The sequence below is a fragment of the Hemiscyllium ocellatum genome, chromosome 5, assembly GCF_020745735.1.
Source record: "Hemiscyllium ocellatum isolate sHemOce1 chromosome 5, sHemOce1.pat.X.cur, whole genome shotgun sequence".
Taxonomy (NCBI): domain Eukaryota; kingdom Metazoa; phylum Chordata; class Chondrichthyes; order Orectolobiformes; family Hemiscylliidae; genus Hemiscyllium; species Hemiscyllium ocellatum.
In genome coordinates, this window is record NC_083405.1 from 105,644,427 (window position 1) to 105,668,694 (window position 24,268).

The 24,268-nt window shown below is 42.3% G+C and overlaps 1 protein-coding gene across 5 annotated transcripts in view; it reads right to left on the reverse strand.

Annotated features, from left to right (window-relative positions):
• LOC132815814 (partitioning defective 3 homolog) overlaps window positions 1-24,268 on the reverse strand; it is an 810,799-nt gene that overhangs the window by 385,773 nt on the left and 400,758 nt on the right. For all 5 annotated transcript variants that reach the window (XM_060825083.1, XM_060825081.1, XM_060825084.1 and 2 more), the window contains exon 5: window positions 21,518-21,679. In XM_060825083.1, coding sequence (XP_060681066.1) covers window positions 21,518-21,679 — 162 coding nt within the window. The remainder of the gene's footprint in view (window positions 1-21,517; window positions 21,680-24,268) is intronic.

Below are 24,268 nucleotides of genomic sequence, written 5' to 3' on the forward strand. Positions count from 1 at the left end.
TCCTGAGGAGGAACCTTACCAAAAGCCTTCTGTAAATTGCAGTTACACCATGTCCACACCATTCACACCATCCATTGACTCACTTCATCAACTTTGTTTGTAACTCCTTCAATAACTCCAATAAATTAAGCAAACCATGATTTTCCATTCACATATCCACACTGATTATGCCCAGGTTTTTTTTTATCCCAGCATTATTTTTCCATATTCAAGCAACTTTGCTACAACTGATATAAGACTGACTGCTCTATAGTTCCCAATTTTCTACCTTGCCGCTTTCTTAAACAATAGGGTAACATTTGTTAGCTTCCAATCCACAGGAATTATGGAAAATGTTTACCAGTAGGACAACTACCTCTATAGCCAACACCTTCAACACTCTGGGTTCAGAATATTAGGTCCCAAGGACTTAACTTGCAGCCACATTAATTTGCCCAGTACAACCTTGTTACTGATGCTTATTTCCTTCTATTCCTCATTCTCTCCTGTTTCTTTGATCACTAATTCTGGGGGACCTTGACGATCTTCTTTAATACACTCACCTTCCCCTTAAATTTATGTTCTCAGTCTGCTTTAGACAACTCTTTCTTCACAATTTCAAAATTACCCTTACTTAAATTGAAGCGACTGATTTGTGACATGGGTTACTCACCCTCAAACTGAATTTAAAAACTGTACAATTGCTGTGATCATGACCTCTTGAGGATCATTAACCCTACGTCATGACATGGTACCAGATCTAAAATCGCCTGTTCCCAGATAGGTTCTGCAATGTTCTACTCCAAGAAACAATTGGCTTATGCACAGTACACATTGTCTCTGTTGCACTAATTATGAAGCTGTTGCCCTGATCTCTCTCGCTCTGTTTCAAATGCTCACCTGGGAGTTCGGAACTCCAATGGACTGTGAGAATATCTGTCCAACCCTGAGTTTGAACTTTCTCCAGCTGTATCATTTTTTGGATAGAAAAGGATCTCAGCTAACCATTTGAAAATCATTTTACAGTGAATCACTGTAGAGTAGGAATGTGGACATACTTTAAAGAAAGAAAATATAACGCCCTTCACTAACACACAAAGATGGTGACTCATCACAACGCTCTGCAATGTCAACACAGCATGTTGGACCAGCATAACTCATTTCATTGTCAATCCATTTGTGCACAAAAGACAGAAACTGTTTTAAATTGACTCAAACCTAGCAGTGAGTGGGTGTCTCAAAATTGAATTTCACTCAAACTCATGTACCAGTGTTACAATCGATCCAGAGAATTCAAGTACATGTTAAAACTAAATGAACCACCAACTGCAGTGCACTTGAACCAAATGCCAAAGCCTGGCCAACAATATTCCAGTAAAAAAAATTTTGAAACAGTCTATGAGAAAAATACTCAATTTTCAACGGAGGTGATGTTTGTTCAAGTCCATTTGATCAGAAAGCCATAAACAATTAACCAAAACTCCAACAGAATTAACATAATCATCTGATAATGTTCAGCACATCCAAACACCATGACCAGGGTAAATTTGAGACTCAGTGGCTTTCTTCCATCAAAACTCCAGTGTGGTGTTTACTGGAGAAGAGGGACCATGGGACTTGGTATTTACGCAATTATGTTCATGTCTTGCACGAAAAGCAAAAACCATCAAAAGCTATCAAAAAGGGAAAGCACTGGCAGTATTCAACAGGTTAAGCAACACTGTGGAGACAGGACAGGAACAACAATCCAGGAGTGGACCATTTATTTCAAAAAAATTGGGGTACGGCCAGCATTAAGCATCACATCATCAGACTAACCTTCAAATCAACTTAAGTTACAAATGGAATGAAAGCAAAATACTGCAGACACCGAAAATCTGAACCAAATGTCTGACACAGTCATATCAGAAAACTAGGAGCATAGTTTTAAGGGGAGAGGAGAAAGTTTTAAAAAGGACACGAGGAACAATTTTTTTTAAACAGAGAATGGTTTGCGTGTGGAATGAACTGCCAGAAGAAGTGGTCAATGCAAGCATAGTTACAACATTTAAAAGACACTTGGATCGGGACATGAAAAGGAAAGATTTGCAGGAATATGGGCCAAACACAGGCAAGTGGGAGGAGTTTAGTTTGGGAAACCTGGTCAGCGCGGGCTAGTTGAACTGAAGGGTCTGTGTCCATGTTGTGTGACTATGACTCAAAACGATAACTCATGTTTTGCTCACCACAGATGTTTCCCAATGTGCTGAGTTTTTCAAGCATTATCTATGTTCATTAATTTACAATAGATTACCTTGCAAACTTTAATCAACTTGTAAAGGAAAAATATTTCGTATCCAACCCTTGATAATAGGTCAATTAACCATAAGGGCCTCTGTGAGAGCCTGAACACTTTGTTGTTCACATTCCATACCATAGTATTTGTAACATGAGCTATGTCACCAATACTGAGGATCCAAATTATGCACTCATTTACTTTCATTCCAACTGACCAAGAGAAACAGTATCCTTACTATAATTAAGTACTGAAAGGTGCTTCACAGGAGCATTGTACAGCAAAGTATGATACCGAGCAACATAAAAAGAGATGTTAGATCAGGTTTGAAACCAAGATTGCAATCAGAATGACACAAGCTCACACAGTTGGCAGGAAAGGGATAGAGTCAGTACATACAAAACAGAGTTTGGAGCAGGTACCAAAAATAGTGGCTTCAGTCTGCCCAAAATTTATGGCAACAATGCCTCCACGGCTTACACTGACACTGCATAACAACCACCAGACAAGAATGATCATCTGCACTGGGAGAACACTTTAGCAGTCAAGAACATGTGGCCTCGGATCTTCGCGTAAACATCATCCAAGGTGGACTTCAGAGTCGACAACAAAGAGTCGCCAAGCAAAGGCTGATAGCCAAGTGCAATACTCATGAGGATGGCCTCAAATGGGATCTTGGGTTCATGTTGCCCTACAGATGGCCCCACCACACAGTCTCTCCGTCGCGCGCACACAGTATCTCTCTCTCTCTCACACACACACACACACACACACACACACACACAGTATCTCTCTCACACACACACACACAGTATCTCTCTCACTCTCACACACACAGTATCTCTCTCACTCTCACACACACAGTATCTCTCTCACTCTCACACACACAGTATCTCTCTCACACACACAGTATCTCTCTCACACACACAGTATCTCTCTCACACACACAGTATCTCTCTCACACACACAGTATCTCTCTCACACACACAGTATCTCTCTCACACACAGTATCTCTCACTGTCACACACACAGTATCTCTCTCACACACAGTATCTCTCTCACACACAGTATCTCTCTCTCTCTGTCACACACACACTATCTCACTCACACACGCACAGTACCTCTCTCTCTCACAGTACCTCTCTCACGCACGCACAGTACCTCTCGCACGCACAGTACCTCTCTCACGCACAGTACCTCTCTCACACACACAGTATCTCTCTCACTCTCACACACACAGTATCTCTCTCACACACACAGTATCTCTCTCACACACACAGTATCTCTCTCACACACACAGTATCTCTCTCACACACAGTATCTCTCACTGTCACACACACAGTATCTCTCTCACTCTCACACACACAGTATCTCTCTCACTCTCACACACACAGTATCTCTCTCACTCTCACACACACAGTATCTCTCTCACACACACAGTATCTCTCACTGTCACACACACAGTATCTCTCTCACACACACAGTATCTCTCTCACTCTCACACACACAGTATCTCTCTCACACACAGTATCTCTCACACACACAGTATCTCTCTCACACACAGTATCTCTCACTGTCACACACACAGTATCTCTCTCACTCTCACACACACAGTATCTCTCTCACTCTCACACACACAGTATCTCTCTCACTCTCACACACACAGTATCTCTCTCACACACACAGTATCTCTCACTGTCACACACACAGTATCTCTCTCACACACACAGTATCTCTCTCACTCTCACACACACAGTATCTCTCTCACACACACAGTATCTCTCTCACACACACAGTATCTCTCTCACACACACAGTATCTCTCTCACACACACAGTATCTCTCTCACACACAGTATCTCTCACTGTCACACACACAGTATCTCTCTCACTCTCACACACACAGTATCTCTCTCACTCTCACACACACAGTATCTCTCTCACTCTCACACACACAGTATCTCTCTCACTCTCACACACACAGTATCTCTCTCACTCTCACACACACAGTATCTCTCTCACACACACAGTATCTCTCACTGTCACACACACAGTATCTCTCTCACACACACAGTATCTCTCTCACTCTCACACACACAGTATCTCTCTCACACACAGTATCTCTCTCACACACAGTATCTCTCTCACACACAGTATCTCTCTCACACACAGTATCTCTCTCACACACAGTATCTCTCACTGTCACACACACAGTATCTCTCTCACTGTCACACACACAGTATCTCTCTCACACACAGTATCTCTCTCACTCTCACACACACAGTATCACTCTCACACACACAGTATCACTCTCACACACACAGTATCTCTCTCACTCTCACACACACAGTATCTCTCTCACTCTCACACACACAGTATCTCTCTCACTCTCACACACACAGTATCTCTCTCACACACACAGTATCTCTCTCACTCTCACACACACAGTATCTCTCTCACACACACAGTATCTCTCTCACACACAGTATCTCTCACTGTCACACACACACTATCTCTCTCTCTCTCACACACAGTATCTCTCTCTCTCTCACACACAGTATCTCTCTCTCACACAGTATCTCTCTCTCTCTCTGTCACACACACACTATCTCACTCACACACGCACAGTACCTCTCTCTCTCACACGCACGCACAGTACCTCTCTCACACACAGTACCTCTCTCACGCACAGTACCTCTCTCACGCACAGTACCTCTCTCACGCACAGTACCTCTCTCACGCACAGTACCTCTCTCACGCACAGTACCTCTCTCACACACGCACAGTACCTCTCTCACACACGCACAGTACCTCTCTCACACACAGTACCTCTCTCTCTCTCTGTCACACACAGTACCTCTCTCTCTCTCTCTGTCACACACACAGTACCTATCTCTCTCTCTCTGTCACACACACAGTACCTATCTCTCTCTCTCTGTCACACACACACACTACCTATCTCTCTCTCTCTGTCACACACACACACTATCTCTCTCTCTCTGTCACACACACACACTATCTCTCTCTCTCTCTCTGTCACACACACACACTATCTCTCTCTCTCTCTCTGTCACACACACACACTATCTCTCTCTCTCTCTCTGTCACACACACACACTATCTCTCTCTCTCTCTCTGTCACACACACACACTATCTCTCTCTCTCTCTCTGTCACACACACACTATCTCTCTCTCTCTCTGTCACACACACACTATCTCTCTCTCTCTCTGTCACACACACACTATCTCTCTCTCTGTCACACACACACTATCTCTCTCTCTGTCACACACACACTATCTCTCTCTCTCTCTGTCACACACACACTATCTCTCTCTCTCTCTGTCACACACACACTATCTCTCTCTCTCTCTGTCACACACACACTATCTCTCTCTCTCTCTGTCACACACACACTATCTCTCTCTCTCTGTCACACACACACTATCTCTCTCTCTCTGTCACACACACACACTATCTCTCTCTCTCTCTGTCACACACACACTATCTCACTCACACACGCACAGTATCTCTCTCTCTCACACGCACACACAGTATCTCTCTCTCTCACACGCACACACAGTACCTCTCTCTCTCACACGCACACACAGTACCTCTCTCTCTCACACGCACACACAGTACCTCTCTCTCTCACACGCACACACAGTACCTCTCTCTCTCACACGCACACACAGTACCTCTCTCTCTCACACGCACACACAGTACCTCTCTCTCTCACACGCACACACAGTACCTCTCTCTCTCACACACACACAGTACCTCTCTCACACACACACACACAGTATCTCTCTCTCTCACACACACAGTATCTCTCTCACACACACACACAGTATCTCTCTCTCACACACACACAGTATCTCTCTCTCACACACACAGTATCTCTCTCTCTCACACGCACACACAGTATCTCTCTCTCTCACACGCACACACAGTACCTCTCTCTCTCACACGCACACACAGTACCTCTCTCTCTCACACGCACACACAGTACCTCTCTCTCTCACACGCACACACAGTACCTCTCTCTCTCACACGCACACACAGTACCTCTCTCTCTCACACGCACACACAGTACCTCTCTCTCTCACACACACACACAGTACCTCTCTCTCTCACACACACACACAGTACCTCTCTCTCACACACACACACAGTACCTCTCTCTCTCACACACACACAGTACCTCTCTCTCTCACACACACACAGTACCTCTCTCTCTCACACACACACACACAGTATCTCTCTCTCTCACACACACAGTATCTCTCTCTCACACACACAGTATCTCTCTCTCACACACACAGTATCTCTCTCTCACACAAACAGTATCTCTCTCTCTCACACACACAGTATCTCTCTCTCACACACACAGTATCTCTCTCTCTCACACACACAGGCACAGTATCCCTCTCACACGCAGATGCAGAACCTCTCTCACACACAGTATCACTGTCTCTCTCTCTCTCACACACACACAGTACCTCTCTCTCTCACACACACACAGTACCTCTCTCTCTCACACACACACACAGTACCTCTCTCTCTCACACGCACACACAGTACCTCTCTCTCTCACACGCACACACAGTACCTCTCTCTCTCACACGCACACACAGTACCTCTCTCTCTCACACACACACAGTACCTCTCTCTCTCACACACACACAGTACCTCTCTCTCTCACACACACACAGTACCTCTCTCTCTCACACACACACACACAGTATCTCTCTCTCTCACACACACAGTATCTCTCTCACACACACACAGTATCTCTCTCTCACACACACACAGTATCTCTCTCTCACACACACAGTATCTCTCTCTCTCACACGCACACACAGTATCTCTCTCTCTCACACGCACACACAGTACCTCTCTCTCTCACACGCACACACAGTACCTCTCTCTCTCACACGCACACACAGTACCTCTCTCTCTCACACGCACACACAGTACCTCTCTCTCTCACACGCACACACAGTACCTCTCTCTCTCACACGCACACACAGTACCTCTCTCTCTCACACACACACACAGTACCTCTCTCTCACACACACACAGTACCTCTCTCTCTCACACACACACAGTACCTCTCTCTCTCTCACACACACACAGTACCTCTCTCTCTCACACACACACACACAGTATCTCTCTCTCTCACACACACAGTATCTCTCTCTCACACACACAGTATCTCTCTCTCACACACACAGTATCTCTCTCTCACACAAACAGTATCTCTCTCTCTCACACACACAGTATCTCTCTCTCACACACACAGTATCTCTCTCTCTCACACACACAGGCACAGTATCCCTCTCACACGCAGATGCAGAACCTCTCTCACACACAGTATCACTGTCTCTCTCTCTCTCACACACACACAGTACCTCTCTCTCTCACACACACACAGTACCTCTCTCTCTCACACACACACACACAGTATCTCTCTCTCTCACACACACAGTATCTCTCTCTCACACACACACAGTATCTCTCTCTCACACACACAGTATCTCTCTCTCACACAAACAGTATCTCTCTCTCTCACACACACAGTATCTCTCTCTCACACACACAGTATCTCTCTCTCTCACACACACAGGCACAGTATCCCTCTCACACGCAGATGCAGAACCTCTCTCACACACAGTATCACTGTCTCTCTCTCTCTCACACACACACAGTACCTCTCTCTCTCACACACACACACACAGTATCTCTCTCTCTCACACACACAGTATCTCTCTCTCACACACACACAGTATCTCTCTCTCACACACACAGTATCTCTCTCTCACACACACAGTATCTCTCTCTCACACAAACAGTATCTCTCTCTCTCACACACACAGTATCTCTCTCTCACACACACAGTATCTCTCTCTCTCACACACACAGGCACAGTATCCCTCTCACACGCAGATGCAGAACCTCTCTCACACACAGTATCACTGTCTCTCTCTCTCTCACACACACATACATACATATATATATATATATATATATATATATATATGTGTGTGTGTGCAGTAAATTTGCCTTTGCAGATATATACACGTGTGTGTGTGCCCGTGTGTGCGTGTGTGTGGGGTAAATTTGGCGTTGCAAATTTATGTTTGCAGATGCATTCTATTTTGTTCAAATAGCACATAATTGTACACAGTCAGTCAATATGATATTTCATAACTCCTACTTTAGAAATAAAAGACAGACTCCAAACAAGTGAAAATGTGTTGCTGGTTAAAGCACAGCAGGTTAGGCAGCATCCAAGGAATAGGAAATTCGACGTTTCGGGCATAAGCCCTTCATCAGGAATGAGGAGAGTGTGCCAAGCAGGCTAAGATAAAAGGTAGGGAGGAGGGACTTGGGGGAGGGGCGATGGAGATGTGATAGGTGGAAGGAGGTCAAGGTGAGGGTGATAAGCCGGAGTGGGGTGGGGGCGGAGAGGTCAGGAAGAGGATTGCAGGTTAGGAGGACGGTGCTGAGTTGAGGGAAACGACTGAGACAAGGTGGGGGTAGGGGAGATGAGGAAACTGGAGAAATCTGAGTTCATCCCTTGTGGGTGGAGGGTTCCCAGGCGGAAGATAAGGCGCTCCTCCTCCAGCCGTCGTGTGGTTATGTTTTGCCGGTGGAGGAGTCCAAGGACCTGCATGTCCTCGGTGGAGAGGGAGGGAGAGTTAAAGTGTTGAGCCACGGGGTAGTTGGGTTGGTTGGTCCAGGCGTCCCTGAGGTGTTCTCTGAAGCGTTCCGCAAGTAAGCGGCCCGTCTCCCCAATATAGAGGAGGCCACATCGGGTGCAGCGTCTGAAGCGTTCCGCAAGTAAGCGGCCCGTCTCCCCAATATAGAGGAGGCCACATTCTGAAGCGTTCCACAAGTAACGCTTGAGTTCCCTCAGCTCAGCACCGCCCTCCTAACCTGCAATCTTCTTCCTAACCTCTCCGCCCCCACCCCACTCCGGCCTATCACCCTCACCTTGACCTCCTTCCACCTATCACATCTCCATCGCCCCTCCCCCAAGTCCCTCCTCCCTACCTTTTATCTTAGCCTGCTTGGCACACTCTTCTCATTCCTGATGAAGGGCTTATGCCCGAAACGTCGAATTTCCTATTCCTTGGATGCTGCCTAACCTGCTGTGCTCTAACCAGCAACACATTTTCAACTGTGATCTCCAGCATCTGCAGACCTCATTTTTTACCCGTGTATTTAATTTGCCTCATTCTCTGAAGGACAGAAAGTATATCAGTTGTCACTGTGTCATGGCTGGAATATAGATGCCAAAATTATTTTTAAGCTTGGCCAAAGTCCACTCAAATTAGAGGGCAGAACTGTGAATATCCTGAACAGTTCCTAATTACTTTTCCCACATCTTAGTTGGACAGTTTAGATTAAAATGTATGGGTTGAATCTGACTTCTACTGAAAAAATAGTACAAGTAGTCATAGAGACAGAGATGTACAGCACAGAAACAGACCCTTCAGTCCAACTCATCCACGCCGACCAGATATCCTAACCCAATCTACCACTTAACCACTTATCCTAAACCCAATCTAACCCTAACTCCACCACTTCCTTTGGCAGTCCATTCAACACATGCACCATCCTCTGCGTGAAAACATTGCCCCTTAGGTCTCTTTTATATCTTTCCCCTCTCACCCCTTAACCTATGCCCTCTAGTTCTGGATTTACCAACCCCAGGAAAAGACTTTGTCTATTTCCCCTCGGCCTCCGACCCCCCAGGGAAAACAGCTCCAGCCTGTTCAGCCTCTCCCTGAAGCTCAAATCCTTCAGCAGCCCTGGCAACATCCTTGTAAATCTTTTCTGAGCCCTTTCAAGTTTCGCAACTTCCTTCCGATAGGAAGGAGACCAGAATTGCACAGTATTCCAACAGTGGCCTAACCAATGTCCTGTATAGCAACAACATGACCTCCCAACTCTTGTACTCAATACTCTGACCAATAAAGGAAAGTATACCAAATGCTTTCTTCACTATCCTATCTACCTGCGAGTAAAAAATGAGGTCTGCAGATGCTGGAGATCACAGCTGCAAATGTGTTGCTGGTCAAAGCACAGCAGGTTAGGCAGCATCTCAGGAATAGAGAATTCGACGTTTCGAGCATAAGCCCTTCATCAGGAATAAGAGAGAGAGAGCCAAGCCGGCTAAGATAAAAGGTAGGGAGGAGGGACTAGGGGGAGGGGCGATGGAGGTGGGATAGGTGGAAGGAGGTCAAGGTGAGGGTGATAGGCCGGAGTGGGGTGGGGGCGGAGAGGTCAGGAAGAGGATTGCAGGTTAGCACCGCCCTCCTAACCTGCAATCCTCTTCCTGACCTCTCCGCCCCCACCCCACTCCGGCCTATCACCCTCACCTTGACCTCCTTCCACCTATCCCACCTCCATCGCCCCTCCCCCTAGTCCCTCCTCCCGACCGTTTATCTTAGCCGGCTTGGCTCTCTCTCTCTTATTCCTGATGAAGGGCTTATGCTCGAAACGTCGAATTCTCTATTCCTGAGATATCTACCTGCGACTCCACTTTCAAGGAGTTATGAACCTGCAAGGTCTCCTTGTTCAGCAACACTTCCCAGGACCTTACCATTCAGTGCAGAAGTCCAATACTGATGTGCCTTTCTAAAACGCAGCACCTCACATTTATCTAAATTAAACTCCATCTGTCATTGCTCAGTCCATCGGCCCATCTGATCAAGATCTCATTGCAATCTGAGGTAACCTTCTTCGCTGTCCACTACACCTCCAACTTTGGTGTCTGCAAACTTAGCAACTATACCTCTTATGCTCACATCCAAATCATTTATATAAATGATGAAAAGTAGTGGACCCAGCACAGATCCTTATGGCACTCCACTGGTCACAGGCCTCCAGTCTGAAAAGCAACCCTCTACTACTATCCTTTGTTTTCTACCTTTGAGCCAGTTCTGTATCCGATTGGCTAATTCTCCATGTATTCTATGAGACCTAACCCTGCTAATCAGTCTCCCATGGGGAACCTTGTTAAACATCTTACTGAAGTCCATTAGATTACGTCTACTGCTTTGCCCTCATCAATCCTCTTTGTTACTTCTTCAAAAAACTCAAGGAAGATTCAGTGAAGTATGAAGGTTCAGTCTGGATGATATATAAATAAGATGGTACATATCATCACAGGAAGTGGTGCAATGATTTTGGCTCTTCCTTGCAGCCTTGTGGCAAAACAAAGCCACAGTTAAGATATTTGTTAAATAAAGTGAATGCCTCCCTTACACCAGCAGACTCTGAGTATTCTTCGGCTACACAACAAGACCAATAGCGTGATACAGGTCAGCTCCCCAGGGAGCAGAAAGCAAATTATGCCAATGAACTGCTTTAATGGAGTGACCAACTGCACGTTTCATCAGCTCTCAGGATAATCAGTGTAAGTGCAGTCGAAGTGCAAAATAAAACCATCAAAACAGGATTTCCACCTCAGAGCATCCAAGTTTAAACATCTGTAATAGTCACTGAATTGAAATAGATTTCCATGGGAGATAGTAAACTTCCCTCCACAACTTCTGCCAATTATAGGTTCACAGTGACTAATTAATTGGTGCTCTTATTTTAAACTTGTAAGAGGTCCAACTGAACACTTAAATGAGACTATAATTCAACAGGACCACTTCAGCTCACTAAACAAACATAAGCACTATCTTCATTCAGTATAAGATCACTAATATCCTGTGACAGACAAGGAGAAAATGTTTTCACCCAGAGTGTAGTGAGCCTGAGGAATTCTCTGCCACACAAAGTGGCCGAGGTCAAAATGCTCAATATTTTCAAGAAAGAGTTGGATATAGTTGTTAGGGCTAAAGGGATAAAAGAGAATAGGGCGCCAGCAAAACCAGAGCATTGAGACAGGTGATCAGCCATAATCATACTGAATGGCACAGCAGGTTCAAAGGGCCAAACTGCCTTTTCCTGCTCCTAGAATTACGATGATTCCCATGTGCTAAGTTCATTTTTCACTTTGTAGAAATTGTGCTGCATTTCTACAGCCTTAGGAGCTTTGGAAAATGCATCACTCACCTGGAAAGCTGCAAGTGCAACTTGAAAGTTCAGTACCATCCAGGTAGGAACCCTTCTGGCAGGTACCTTGCCATTCAGTTCAATATCCCTTTATTTTATTATCAGTAGACTTTGAGGGGGCATACACTAAGAATGATTTTGTGGCTGATCTTTTACATGATGTGCACATGTAGATAGTGCCAAAAAGGAAGTGTGAAACATGCTAGTTATTTGTAACTGGTTGGAGTTTGAAGAATTGACAGTCAAATTTATGAATCAGTATGGCTGTCAGGCCTCTTCATATTACATCTCCAACTGTGAATCAAGTGAAGAGGTTGCAGTTATATTGCACTTTGCCCAACTTAAAGATATTCCCAATGTCTCAAAGCCAATCAAGTACTTTCAGACTTGTAGCCACTGTTGTAATGTACAAAGCTATCAGGAGGATGTCATAATATATGTGCTGACTTGAAGGATAAACACATTGTGGAGATGCACAGGATTATAATACTACTCCTCAAGCACTGACTTTCACCTCTGCTATCCTGCTGCAAGCTGCAGCATTCAGGTGAGAAACTGCAATGTATTTTATTGTCACAATGTGAAGCAAAATTTCTCATTTACCTGAATATCATTTCACAAGATTGAGATCGTTATGGGGTCAAAAACATGGGGATATTATCATTTGCAAGTCTCACACTATACTAACAGATACAGGCAACGAATCCTTCATCAGCACTCAGTCAATAACTTGAAGTCTCAGACCGAGCATAAAAAAGCATGAGGGGGCTCACATTCATAGCTGAATTAGAGAAGGTAATAAATGCAGTCCTGCTATACCCTGAGAACAAACAAGTCTCACATACAGTAAACGTCCTGTGCTTCTGAAGCACTAAGTCTGCATTATAATGAAAGGCACGTCCATACAAATAGTTTCACTTACAACACACTGAGATGGTAATGAAATAGATATCAACAAAGGACCAAGCAATTTGTTCCATAAATAAAAAGTCAGTACCAAACATACATTTGTCTCACTCTTGCTCAAAATGCCAAATATCCAACTTTCATAAATTTGGCAAATTAGGGTTGATAAGCACACAAACGGTCTTCAATTCCATATTTTTGAAAGATTTGTTAATCAACCTGACTGGACATATTTTGACACACTGGGAGGTGGGACAGGAACTTTGACCTTCTTGCCTGGACGTATGGATACTTGCAGGGGTGGGGCGGGATCAAATCTGTACTTGAGCCCTGGAGTAGAGCTTCACACAGGTGGGTCTGCTACCAACCACGCTACAGTTAACACGAAAATCGACACTAAAATCTTAACTTCAGAACAAATTTTCTTGAGTGTTCAAGAAAGATTGCATCAAATTCCTGTTTTGCACCCTCCCCAATATTTTAATGGCAAACAAAGTCAGATGAACTGTAAAATGGATGTCTCATCTGAATGCAATCTCCCTCTGCTGGAAAACCAAGGTCTAATGAACAGAATTATAGGCACATTGAGGTGTCGCACTTACGCATTTTGGAAATTCACAGATCTGTATGTAATAATGAAAACTCTGAGCTGTGTATGTAAATGTTGACATATGTATGGCATTACCAAATGTACAGTGTATCAAATATTTTATGAATATTTTATGAATAAAGTATATTTTTGAAATAAAAAAATTTATGCATTTTGGAAATTTGAGATTGCAATAAGTTTCATATAAATGTGTATTTTTTTGTCTGATAAATGCTTTGAGTCATGTTAAAAAGAGGTTTTATTTCCATTATTTTTGTCATTTTTTTCATTAATCTGGCCCTTATATCAACAAATTTAATCAGTTACAAATGACTGGTATGTTTAACAAAGTCTGTCTGGCACCATTTCCAGGCACCTCAGATCTTAGATGGGAATAATGGCCGTCTTAATACAAGTGTCGACAAATAAACATCACTAGCGCAGTCTTATCGGACTATCTTAAAATCTACAAACACGGGTGGAAGGCTGTTATGACACGGTGTTCTGAGGAAGGGTCACTCGAGCTGAAACGCTAACTCTGATTTCTCTCCACAGATGCTGCCAAGTGATCGGAGGAAAAAATGTTTCACCCAGTGGGAGGTATAAATATGGAACACACCGACTGACAGGATGGTAGAGATATTTACTCTCCCAACATTTAAGAAGCATCCAGACAGGCACCTAAAATGCCAAGAATGGACCATGTGCAGGTAACTGGCTCAAAGGTAGAAGACAGAGGGTGGTGGTGGAGGGCTGTTTTTTTAGACTGGAGGCCTGTAATCAGTGGAGTGCCACAAGGATCAGTGCTGGGTCCACTACTTTTAATCATTTATATAAGTGATTTGGATGTGAGCATTAGAGGTATGGTTAGTACTTTTGCTGATGACACCAAAATTGGAGATGTCGTGGGCAACAAAGAAGGTTACCTCAGATTACAAACAGGATCTTCATCATATGGGCCAATGGGCTGAGCAGTTGCAGATGGAGTTTAATTCAGATAATGTGAGATACCGTATTTTGGGAAAGCAAATCTTGGCAGGACATATACACTTAATGGTAAGGTCCTATGGAGTGTTGCTGAACAAAAAGAGACCTTGGAGTGCAGGTTCATAGCTCCTTGAAAGTGGAGTCGCAGGTAGATAGGATAGTGAAGAAGGCGTTTGGTATGGTTTCCTTTATTGGTCAAAGTATTGAGTACAGGAGTTGGGAGGTCATGTTGCGGCTATACAGGAGATTGGTAAGGCCATGTTGGAATATTGCAGGGAGGAGACCAGAATTGTCTATCAGAAAGATGTTGTGAAATTTGAAATGATTCAGAAAAGGTTTATAAGGATGTTGCCAGAGGCGGAGGATTTGAGCTAAAGGGAGAAGTTGACTAGGCTAGGGCGTTTTCCCTGTGGTTTCTGAGGCTGAGGGGTGACCTTCTAGAGGTTTATAAAATCATGAGGGGCATGGGTAGGATAAATAGACAAAGTATTTTCCCTGGGGTGGGGGAGTTCAGAACTAGAGGGTAAAGGTTTAGGGTGAGAGGGGAAAGACATAAAAGGGACCTAAGGGGTAACCTTTTCACGCAGAGGTGGTACGTGTGCGGAATGAGCTGCCAGAGGAAGTGGTGGTACTAGTCCAATTGCAACATTTAAAAGGCAACTGGATGGGTATATGAATAGGAAGGGTTTGGAGGGATATGGGCCAGATGCTGGCAGGTGGGCCTAGATTGAGTTGGGACATCTGGTCAGCATGGACAAGTTGGACCAATGGGTCTGTTTCCATGCTGTACATCTCTATGACTCTATATGGAATTAGTTTCATGTTTGCTGGTTGGCATAGACACGGTTGGTCGCAGTACTTCGTTCCACGCTGTCCGATTCCATGAACAATCTGGTCACATTAGAAAATGATGAATGATTTCCAGGATTAATTAAGGACACAGTCTGAAGTTGAACAGCAAATGCAAAACAAAGACATAAGCTTTAAACACATGACACGGACACTTTAATCCTCAAATTCAGACACAAATGGGGGTTAAATAAGCACAATTTTCATATATTCCTTTTGTTGGGGGTGATTGGAAACTGCAGTATGAGAACACTGCAAATTGTGAAAAACATAGTATCGCCTCATTCTGTGTGGGCCACTCAAACAACTTTATGCGACTCAAATAAGCAGCTGTTGGATCATAGGTCACAAATGGAATATCTGACTTTCAGTATTTCATAAAGGCACACATACACAGGGATTAAACTCTGATAAATCAGACATTATGATACCATACTAATATACTTCATACAGATAAAGGTCTTCCATGCACACAACTTAACACTCAACCATACTCTGGCAGCACAGTGGCTCAGTTGTTAGTAGTGCTGCCTCTGGTGTCAGGGACTCTGATTCAATTCCGCCCTCGGGTGACCATTTGTGTGAAGTTTGCACATTCTCTCCGTGTCAGCATGGGTTTCCACTGGGTGCTCCAGTTTCCTCCCACAGTCCAAAGATGCGTTAGGTGAACTGGCCATGCTAAATTGCCCACGGTGTCCAGGGACATGCAGGCTAGGGAAATTAGCCATGGTCCTTGCAATCCAGTCCTTACTTAAAAAAAAAGGATTGCTAGAATTGTTGCCAGAAAGGAAGACTGGAGCCAGTATCCCTTTTACAGGTGGACCTTGCAAGACATGACCCACTTCTGTCAAATGTTCAATGCATGCAATTTTCTATCCAGGTGTCAAACTATTCAAATTCACTGTGGGGGCTGGGATAGGGAATAAGAGCTTTGCACGGAACAGCCAACTCTCCATATGTCGTCATAATATGGATTATAACACAAAGGTCACAGGGGAAACCCTACAGAAAAGTAAGGCATGAAACTCACTGAAATTACTGAAGTTGTGATTGCAATTACTTTAATTTCTTCCAGTAGAAGAGGAAGAAGCCAAAATGCTTGAATGTCTGAATGTACATGACTAGATCGGTAACAATTTTGCTGAGCATCAGAATACTCTGGAATTGGAATTTACAGTCTAAGTTCATAAAAGACAGCCAATGATTTGACTGAAAAGGAACAGCAAAATGAAAGAAGTATCCTGTGTCTTCTGAAGCCTCTGGAGTGCATTATCATGCACCTGGGTTTCCTCATCCTTAAAATATGGGAAGCAATATCTGTATTCAAAATATACAAACATGTCAGTGAGTCCCACCTGCCTTGGAGGTGTGTTGACTTAAAGGAGTTCTCTTGTGTGCAGTGGTAGTGTCCCTATGCCTGGGCTGGGAAGCCCGGGTTCCAGTCCAACGTGGCTGAACAGGTGGATTAGAAAAATATGTTTTTTTTACAAAAAAGTAGACCCACTCCCATGGCAACTCCATTTCAATTTAGTCTCTGCCCGCTTTCCCTATCAACCCTTTGCCTTTGATGGCTTGCAATGCCAAGAACGAGATTCATTTCTAAATACTGAATTGACTACACAGGTCATTGGTGGTAGTTAGTACTTAATGGAAAAACCATGAAAAAAAAAGTCACAATGATTTTGTTGGTGGGGAAATTGCTCAGTTGATCTTGATAGCACTTTCAGATATTTAAAAAAAGGGAAAAAAAGTAGATCAAGAGGAGGCTCTTGTGAAACAGTGGTCATGCCCCTATCTCTGGACCAAGAGGACCAGGTTCAAGTTTGACCTGACCCAGATGTATGTAATATCATGTCTGAACAGATTGGTTAGAAAAAAGAAATAAATTGGACCCAGAGGGGCATCTGTGGTAACAGGAAATGGCCTACCTGCTAACAATACTATGCCTCAGAGTAACAGAGAAAGAGAAAGCCAGAATGATATTATAAGGGTGCAAATATCTTCTAGCTTAGGAATGTTTTCATTGCAACATCACCTTTATAAATTAATGCTGAACAAAATGAGAATAAACTAAAATTCTGCAGCAGCCAATCGAATATTTTGAAGCATTTTACCTTAAAAGATCCAAACAAGAATCAATTGCTATGCTACTAATTAAATGGTGAACTTTGCAGCATTCATGGCCTCATTCATCCAATGGCACTGAGGGCAAAGTGTGCATGAGTCAATTAAGTTGAAATAAAAATATTCATTTGGCCACTGGAAAGAACCAGAAAACTAGCTCAAATGGGACTTTACCTCGGGCATGTCCAGAGCCATTTAATTTTACAGCCACACAGTACAAGGAATATTCCAGTAACACCTTCAACATATTATTTTTGCAATGCTACCAGGGACACGTGCCCTTGACTATTTGGCTTTGTCGTGCATTGCAGAAATATGTCAACCATTATCACATACATATATATGCTTATTTTAAAGCAGATACTCTATAGTGCATAGGATAAATCAATTAACAGACATTCTGAATACGAGTAAACACCCGCACAACTGTCTGGAATACAATTCAGAAGTTTAGTTCATGTCATTATCAAAATGACACTGGTATTGTCAATAAACCTGATCTGAGCCTCTTGGGTTGAGACCAGGATTATTGACAATATCAGTGTCATACTGATCGTGACATGAACCGCATCCTTGAATCCTATTCTAGGCAGATTAGTGCCACATTCGTCCATAACTACAGGATTGTTTGAGGGGAGAGGCTGCTTATTTCTCTTAATACAGCTTCAAGGCGGCAGTTGGTAACACTAAGTGGAAAAATTCTATATCTCCAAGTAAAATATTTGTACGGCGCAGTTAACTGACAGCGAGTGACGTTGAAACCATTAAGGTATGCAGTTGTCATGCATTATTTAAAATCACAAGTATTGGATCCACACCAAACTGCCACTCATTTGCGAGGAAACATCACTACTCAATAGCTGGCTAAGACCAAACTTTACACATCTAGTTCAGCTCAGAGGAACACACGCAGATTCTCAAAAGTTTCCAGTTGGAAGTAAAATAGGTCATTTTTTCCAGACAGTCTATCAATGAGTTCAAGCAAACCAGCTGCAAAAGCTTATTTCAGTAAAAATCAAGCATTATTTGGTACAAAACCCATACAGCATGTGGCAAAGCCACACACTGTCATGTGCTTTGCAAATTATATCTATTTTTAACAGAATTCTCTATTAAAAACTACATACATACACAAACTAAAAGTAATTGTACTATAATGCACACAATTTTACCCTCTTTCTACTGCATGATGTGACTATAGGACTATACAGTAGAATTAGTCCGATAATAAAACAGCTATCAACTTAACAGTTGCGATAGTAACTGGGTTCTAAAATAAATCCAGTAGTTAGCAGTTTTGGTCATTTTCTTAAATAATATTGGGAGCTGAAGGAAAATCATGGCTTTCCAGTCCCTTACCTCCATCATATCGCCATCTTGGATTACATGGCAGACTCATAGTACAAAGGAATATCCTTTGCAACTGGATGTGTGGCCTGGGAGGGTAATCAGGGAGTTTCCAGGCTAAGTGGGAAAGGAAAACTGCAAGATGAAAGTTGGGAAATGGGATTCCAAGTGAGTGAAATAGAGGATTGTTGTGTGTGGGAGGCACACCTGGAAATAGCCGTAATATAGTACAGATAAAGAGGGGATTGGTATATTTATGGATGGGAGAGAATGGAAATGATTTGTGGGAATCAACTTTTCAGTGGAGCCTGAACGACAGCCACTTGGTGAGTTGGAACAGGGCTGAGATGGCAGTCACCAAGTATAACCCAAGAACAGTACAATAATTAAACAGCAAAAGATTGCTTCCCTTGGTGGAGCGATGAGGATGGAGATCTAGGATCTTTACTGGATCAAATGGTCAAGATGACCCAAGGATTTGGAGACCTTATAAAGAGAGGGTGAGCTGAGGGTTAGGTCAGCGCACCCTGTTAAATGTGGTCATGACTGTGTACTGGCTTATTTTGGCCAGCGATGTCTGAAGCCTAACTATTCATTAACACTGATTGATCATGAGCTGTAAGCTTTACACAAAACCTAAAGACGCAAGAAGTGTCCATGACTATTTTGTGGTTGTAGAAGGATGCAACTCCAGGCCTCAATGTTGCAAGTTAGTTGAATCAGATATCCTGATACATGTATTGGTAGGGTAATCCAATCTGTAATGTCAAATGCCAACACATCATGCTCTGTGATCTAGTAACAATCCTTATAGACACTGACACCATGACACACAGAAGCACAAGAACAGGAATAGGCTATTCAGCCTTGCCCCACCATTTAATGAGATAAAGCTGATCTGTAGCCCAACTCCATACATCTGCTGTTGACCCACATCCCTTCACACTTTTGCTTAACGAAAACTTAACAACCTCAGATTTAGAATGAACACTGGTCTAACATTCACTGTCATTTGTGGAGGAAAATTCCAAGCATCTGTCACCCTTTGGGTATATAAGCGCTTGCAAACATCTCTCCTGAATGGTCTGGCCCTAGTGTCCCCTCATTCCAGAATCTCCAACCAGTGGAAATAGCTTATCTCTACCTACGCTGTCTTCTTCTATTGAAGCACTTTAATCAGATCAACCCTAGCCCTTCTGAATTCTAGAGATAAGAGGCATAATTTGTTTAATTTCTCCTAATACCTGGACATCAGGGGTTAAGTTATCATTCTTGTAAATGTATATTGTACTCCTTTCAAAACTAATATATCCTTCCTTTGGCGTGGTGCCCAGATTCTCTCTCAATATTCCAAGTGGGGCCTAGCCAGGATTTTGTATAACTGCAGCATAACCTTTGCATCCAGTCTCCTCGATATACAGGCCAGCATTTCATTAGCTTCCTTCTTTGTTTTTCACGATACACTTATCAGATCCAAGTTACTCAATTTGTTTTACTTCATTTTTATTTGCACATTAAATTCTATTTCACAGAATACTATGTGCAGGAACAGCCACTTCTAGCAAATCATGAAATTGTGCAGATTTTATTGTTCAACAGAACAAAAATCTTACCAACAAAGCTTTGGAAACTGTAAGAATAGTAAATGTAACTCACTTGCTCAAAAAAGCTTTGTAAACTACACATGGACTATGTAGACATTCCATTTCCTTCACTTACAATGGAACTGTGATTTTAATTATTTTAGCAGTGGACTCTAGACAGGATGACATTAATGAACAGTTTGCTTTTGAATGAAGTAGAAAGCTGAAAAACACCAAGTAGATTTTAAACCAGGCATTTCCTCACACTGCCAACATAATGGAAGGATGTTGCTGACAAAAAATTTTTTTTAAAAACAATACATGTTACCTTCAGTTTTTGCACAATACAGAAGAAAAATTCCACACCTAACAGCAGAATAGGGGAAAGTTTTGCCACCAATGCCACATATGCTGCAATTCACACACAGACAGCTGAATAAGAAGAGTTTTTGCGACAAAGTGGCAGTGTCCATATCTTTGAGCCGGGGGGGGGGGGGGGGGGATTCTAGTCCCATTTGTTCCAGATGTGTGTAATAACATCTCTGAATAGGTAGAGTAGAAGATATGTACCATAACTATCAAGACAGAATCTATACCAAGGTTAACATGAGCATGCAAATTCTGAGGAAGGATCGACAACCGAAACATTAATGGACCTGACACATTAACCGATGCTGACAAAGCTGAGCTTTTTGGCTTTTTTATTTTGTTTCAGATCGCCAATACCTGCAGATTTTTGCTTTTTAGTTCAGGAACACACCAAGTTGCCCGATATTTCTATGGAGCAAATCTCATTAAAATTACCTGTTCCTGCCTTTCCAGCCATTTGTCCACCATGGGATGAGTGGCACTCAAAGATGATCGGGCATTATCTCGCTGAAACTGGTTCGACCAATGGCCAGCATCTCTCGGTAAACTCCTGTAGTTGTCCTGTCCATTCACTGGATTCCTTGGAGTTGTTTCCTTCTGTGTAATTTTACAAACACAGGATCAGAGAATTATTTCATCTTCAGCAGGCAATCATTAAGCTTCGACATTTAATTAAAATCAAGTTCAATCAGTACCACTATCATCTGTATGCAGGATAAAATTCTTTTGTCTTTGCTGACCTTTTTATTATTAATGTATCTAACTTTACAACTTGGTGGTATGCAAGTTTACATAAAGCAGTTACGATTTACAGAATTCCATTTGTTCTTGCTGAAGTGTTAATTTGTTCAAGTTAATGTTTGAACTGCACATGGTGATAACCAAAGTTACAGATGATCTGTAGACTTCACCAAAACTCACCAAGGAAATCTCCCAGAACCAAGGTCTGATCTCAAAGGTGCTGCTATAAGCCAGCTGGGAGAAAACGGTGTACTTTTTTGAACAAAAACAGAAATTGCTGGGAAAACTCAGGAGGTCTGGCAGCAGTTGTGGACAGAAAGCAAATTTAACATTTTTAGACCAGTAACCCTTGTTGAGAACCTTCTCTTTACAAATGCTGACTTTTCCCAGCAATTTCTCTTTCTGAATTCCAACACCCACAGTTTTTTGGTTTTATGTTAAGTTATGTTATGGACTGTTCTAGTGTAACAATGAGAAGTGGCATTATGATAAGTGGCACTTGCACCAAACAACATTCCCTTAGCAATTCAGTGAAGTATCTGCTAAGACTATAAACACAAGTGAACCCAAGACATTCTAACTCTGAAGCATATCTTCTGAGCTAACATTGGCACAATAGGTTAAAGGCGACTTCATATTAAAAGAAGTCACTATTGAAGGGTGCTTTATATGTACTCTGGATGTTTATGATAGGCTTAACTCAAAAATCTGATAAATTAAATGGAAGTCCACTGTCAATACATCTGATTTGTTTACTTTCTTGATGATTGCTTCAAATTGATAAACATAGTCTCTTATTGTCAAGGTGGCAGTCACCTCCTCCATCACCAAATTTACCAAAATAACATTACCCTGCTGAATTTTCTTTCAAGGTGAATGGGATCAAAACCCATGAAGTACAAAAAAGGTCAAACTTTGTTTTACCATCTTTACACTATTAAAAAAATGGCTTTATTCAATTATCTGATCCCTTGGGCTGGCTTGGGGCAGTTCAGAAAGTATATTTTATCTATACATATATACAGTGCTTCACAGGCAATTATTGAAGAAAGTCAAATTTCAGTCTATGTAAACAGGACAGTGCAAGAGGGCCGGCAACTCATACATCTAGTGTATACTGGCAAACTACCAAATGGGCTATGAACGTCAAACCTATTATTAGAATGGATATTGCTGACCTGGGAGTGATGCAAATGTAGATAATTCAGCAGGTTTTGGCAACAAACTAAGTTGGGCTTCAAAACTATTCCATCATTCAATTTTCTTTTGAAGAAACAAAAAGCATTAAGGGAAGATTAATAGCGTTTTCAAAATCATCGAAGTTTTGAGAGGTTGGCTGAATGTTTTTCTTTGAGTGCTGGATCAATAATGAATTTAGAATAGAATAAGAATTATTACAGTATGATAAAGTTGCCAAAACCATTTTTTCTGCAGCATATTAAGAAAACATGAAATGTTTTTAATCATGATCTGAGGCACAACATATCATTCTTTTTTGAAAAACAGCTAAATAAGGTGGGGACGAAGGGCAATTGGATCATTTTTATTTGCAAAACTGACAGATTCATTGGTTTGATGGGCTCAATAGCCCCTCTCCAAAACATAAATTTCCAAAATTCTATGAATCGTCATGAGAGAAAGGAAATGACTAGGAAATGACGAAGGCTACTCTTCAAATGCAATTGAATGACAACTCTACAGGATAAATTGAAGGTTGGTTAGCACTGAGAAGGAAAATCAGCCATGAGTTTTTTGAATGGTAAAGTAGGCTTGAAGACCAAATGGCCGATATCTGCTCCTATTTCTTATGTTCATATGTCTAATATGCAGATTGTGCTGTACAAGCAGCTAAAAGCCATTCCACACCTACTTCCATTACAAGTAATGCGGTTCACACTCAATCATCTCAACTATTTCAGTATCTCCGATAAGTGTCTTCATTTTAACAGCACTGAGATAATGATCAAATCACTTATATTGCTGCCTTATCAAATTTCAAAGTAGTTCTGACATTTTCTAGCCAATTAACTGCTGCACAGCTTTAGACATTTAAAGGCATGCTAATGATTGGTAGCTCCAGAAGAATGTGGTTCGAACAAGGCTACATATTGAGTTTTCCCAAAAGGCCTCTATTGTTGACATTACAGCAGTTTATCCTGTAATAAAATGTGACTCAGCCAAAGGATTGGAAACAAAACTAAAATATGTAGGACACAAAGGCTGTAGATTTATAGCATCAGAATTTGTAAGTACCAATCACTAAGTGAAGGAAAAACATTGCGCAGGATGAGCCTGTATTGGCAGCTATTAGTATTGAAATAGGATTAGTGAAGTGATATTTTCACAAACAAATTTATCATGAAAGGGTCAATGTGCATCACTTCACTAAAACATTTTTTCTCAGCAAATTAGTACACTCCCATTTTTAAAGCAATGGTAAAATTG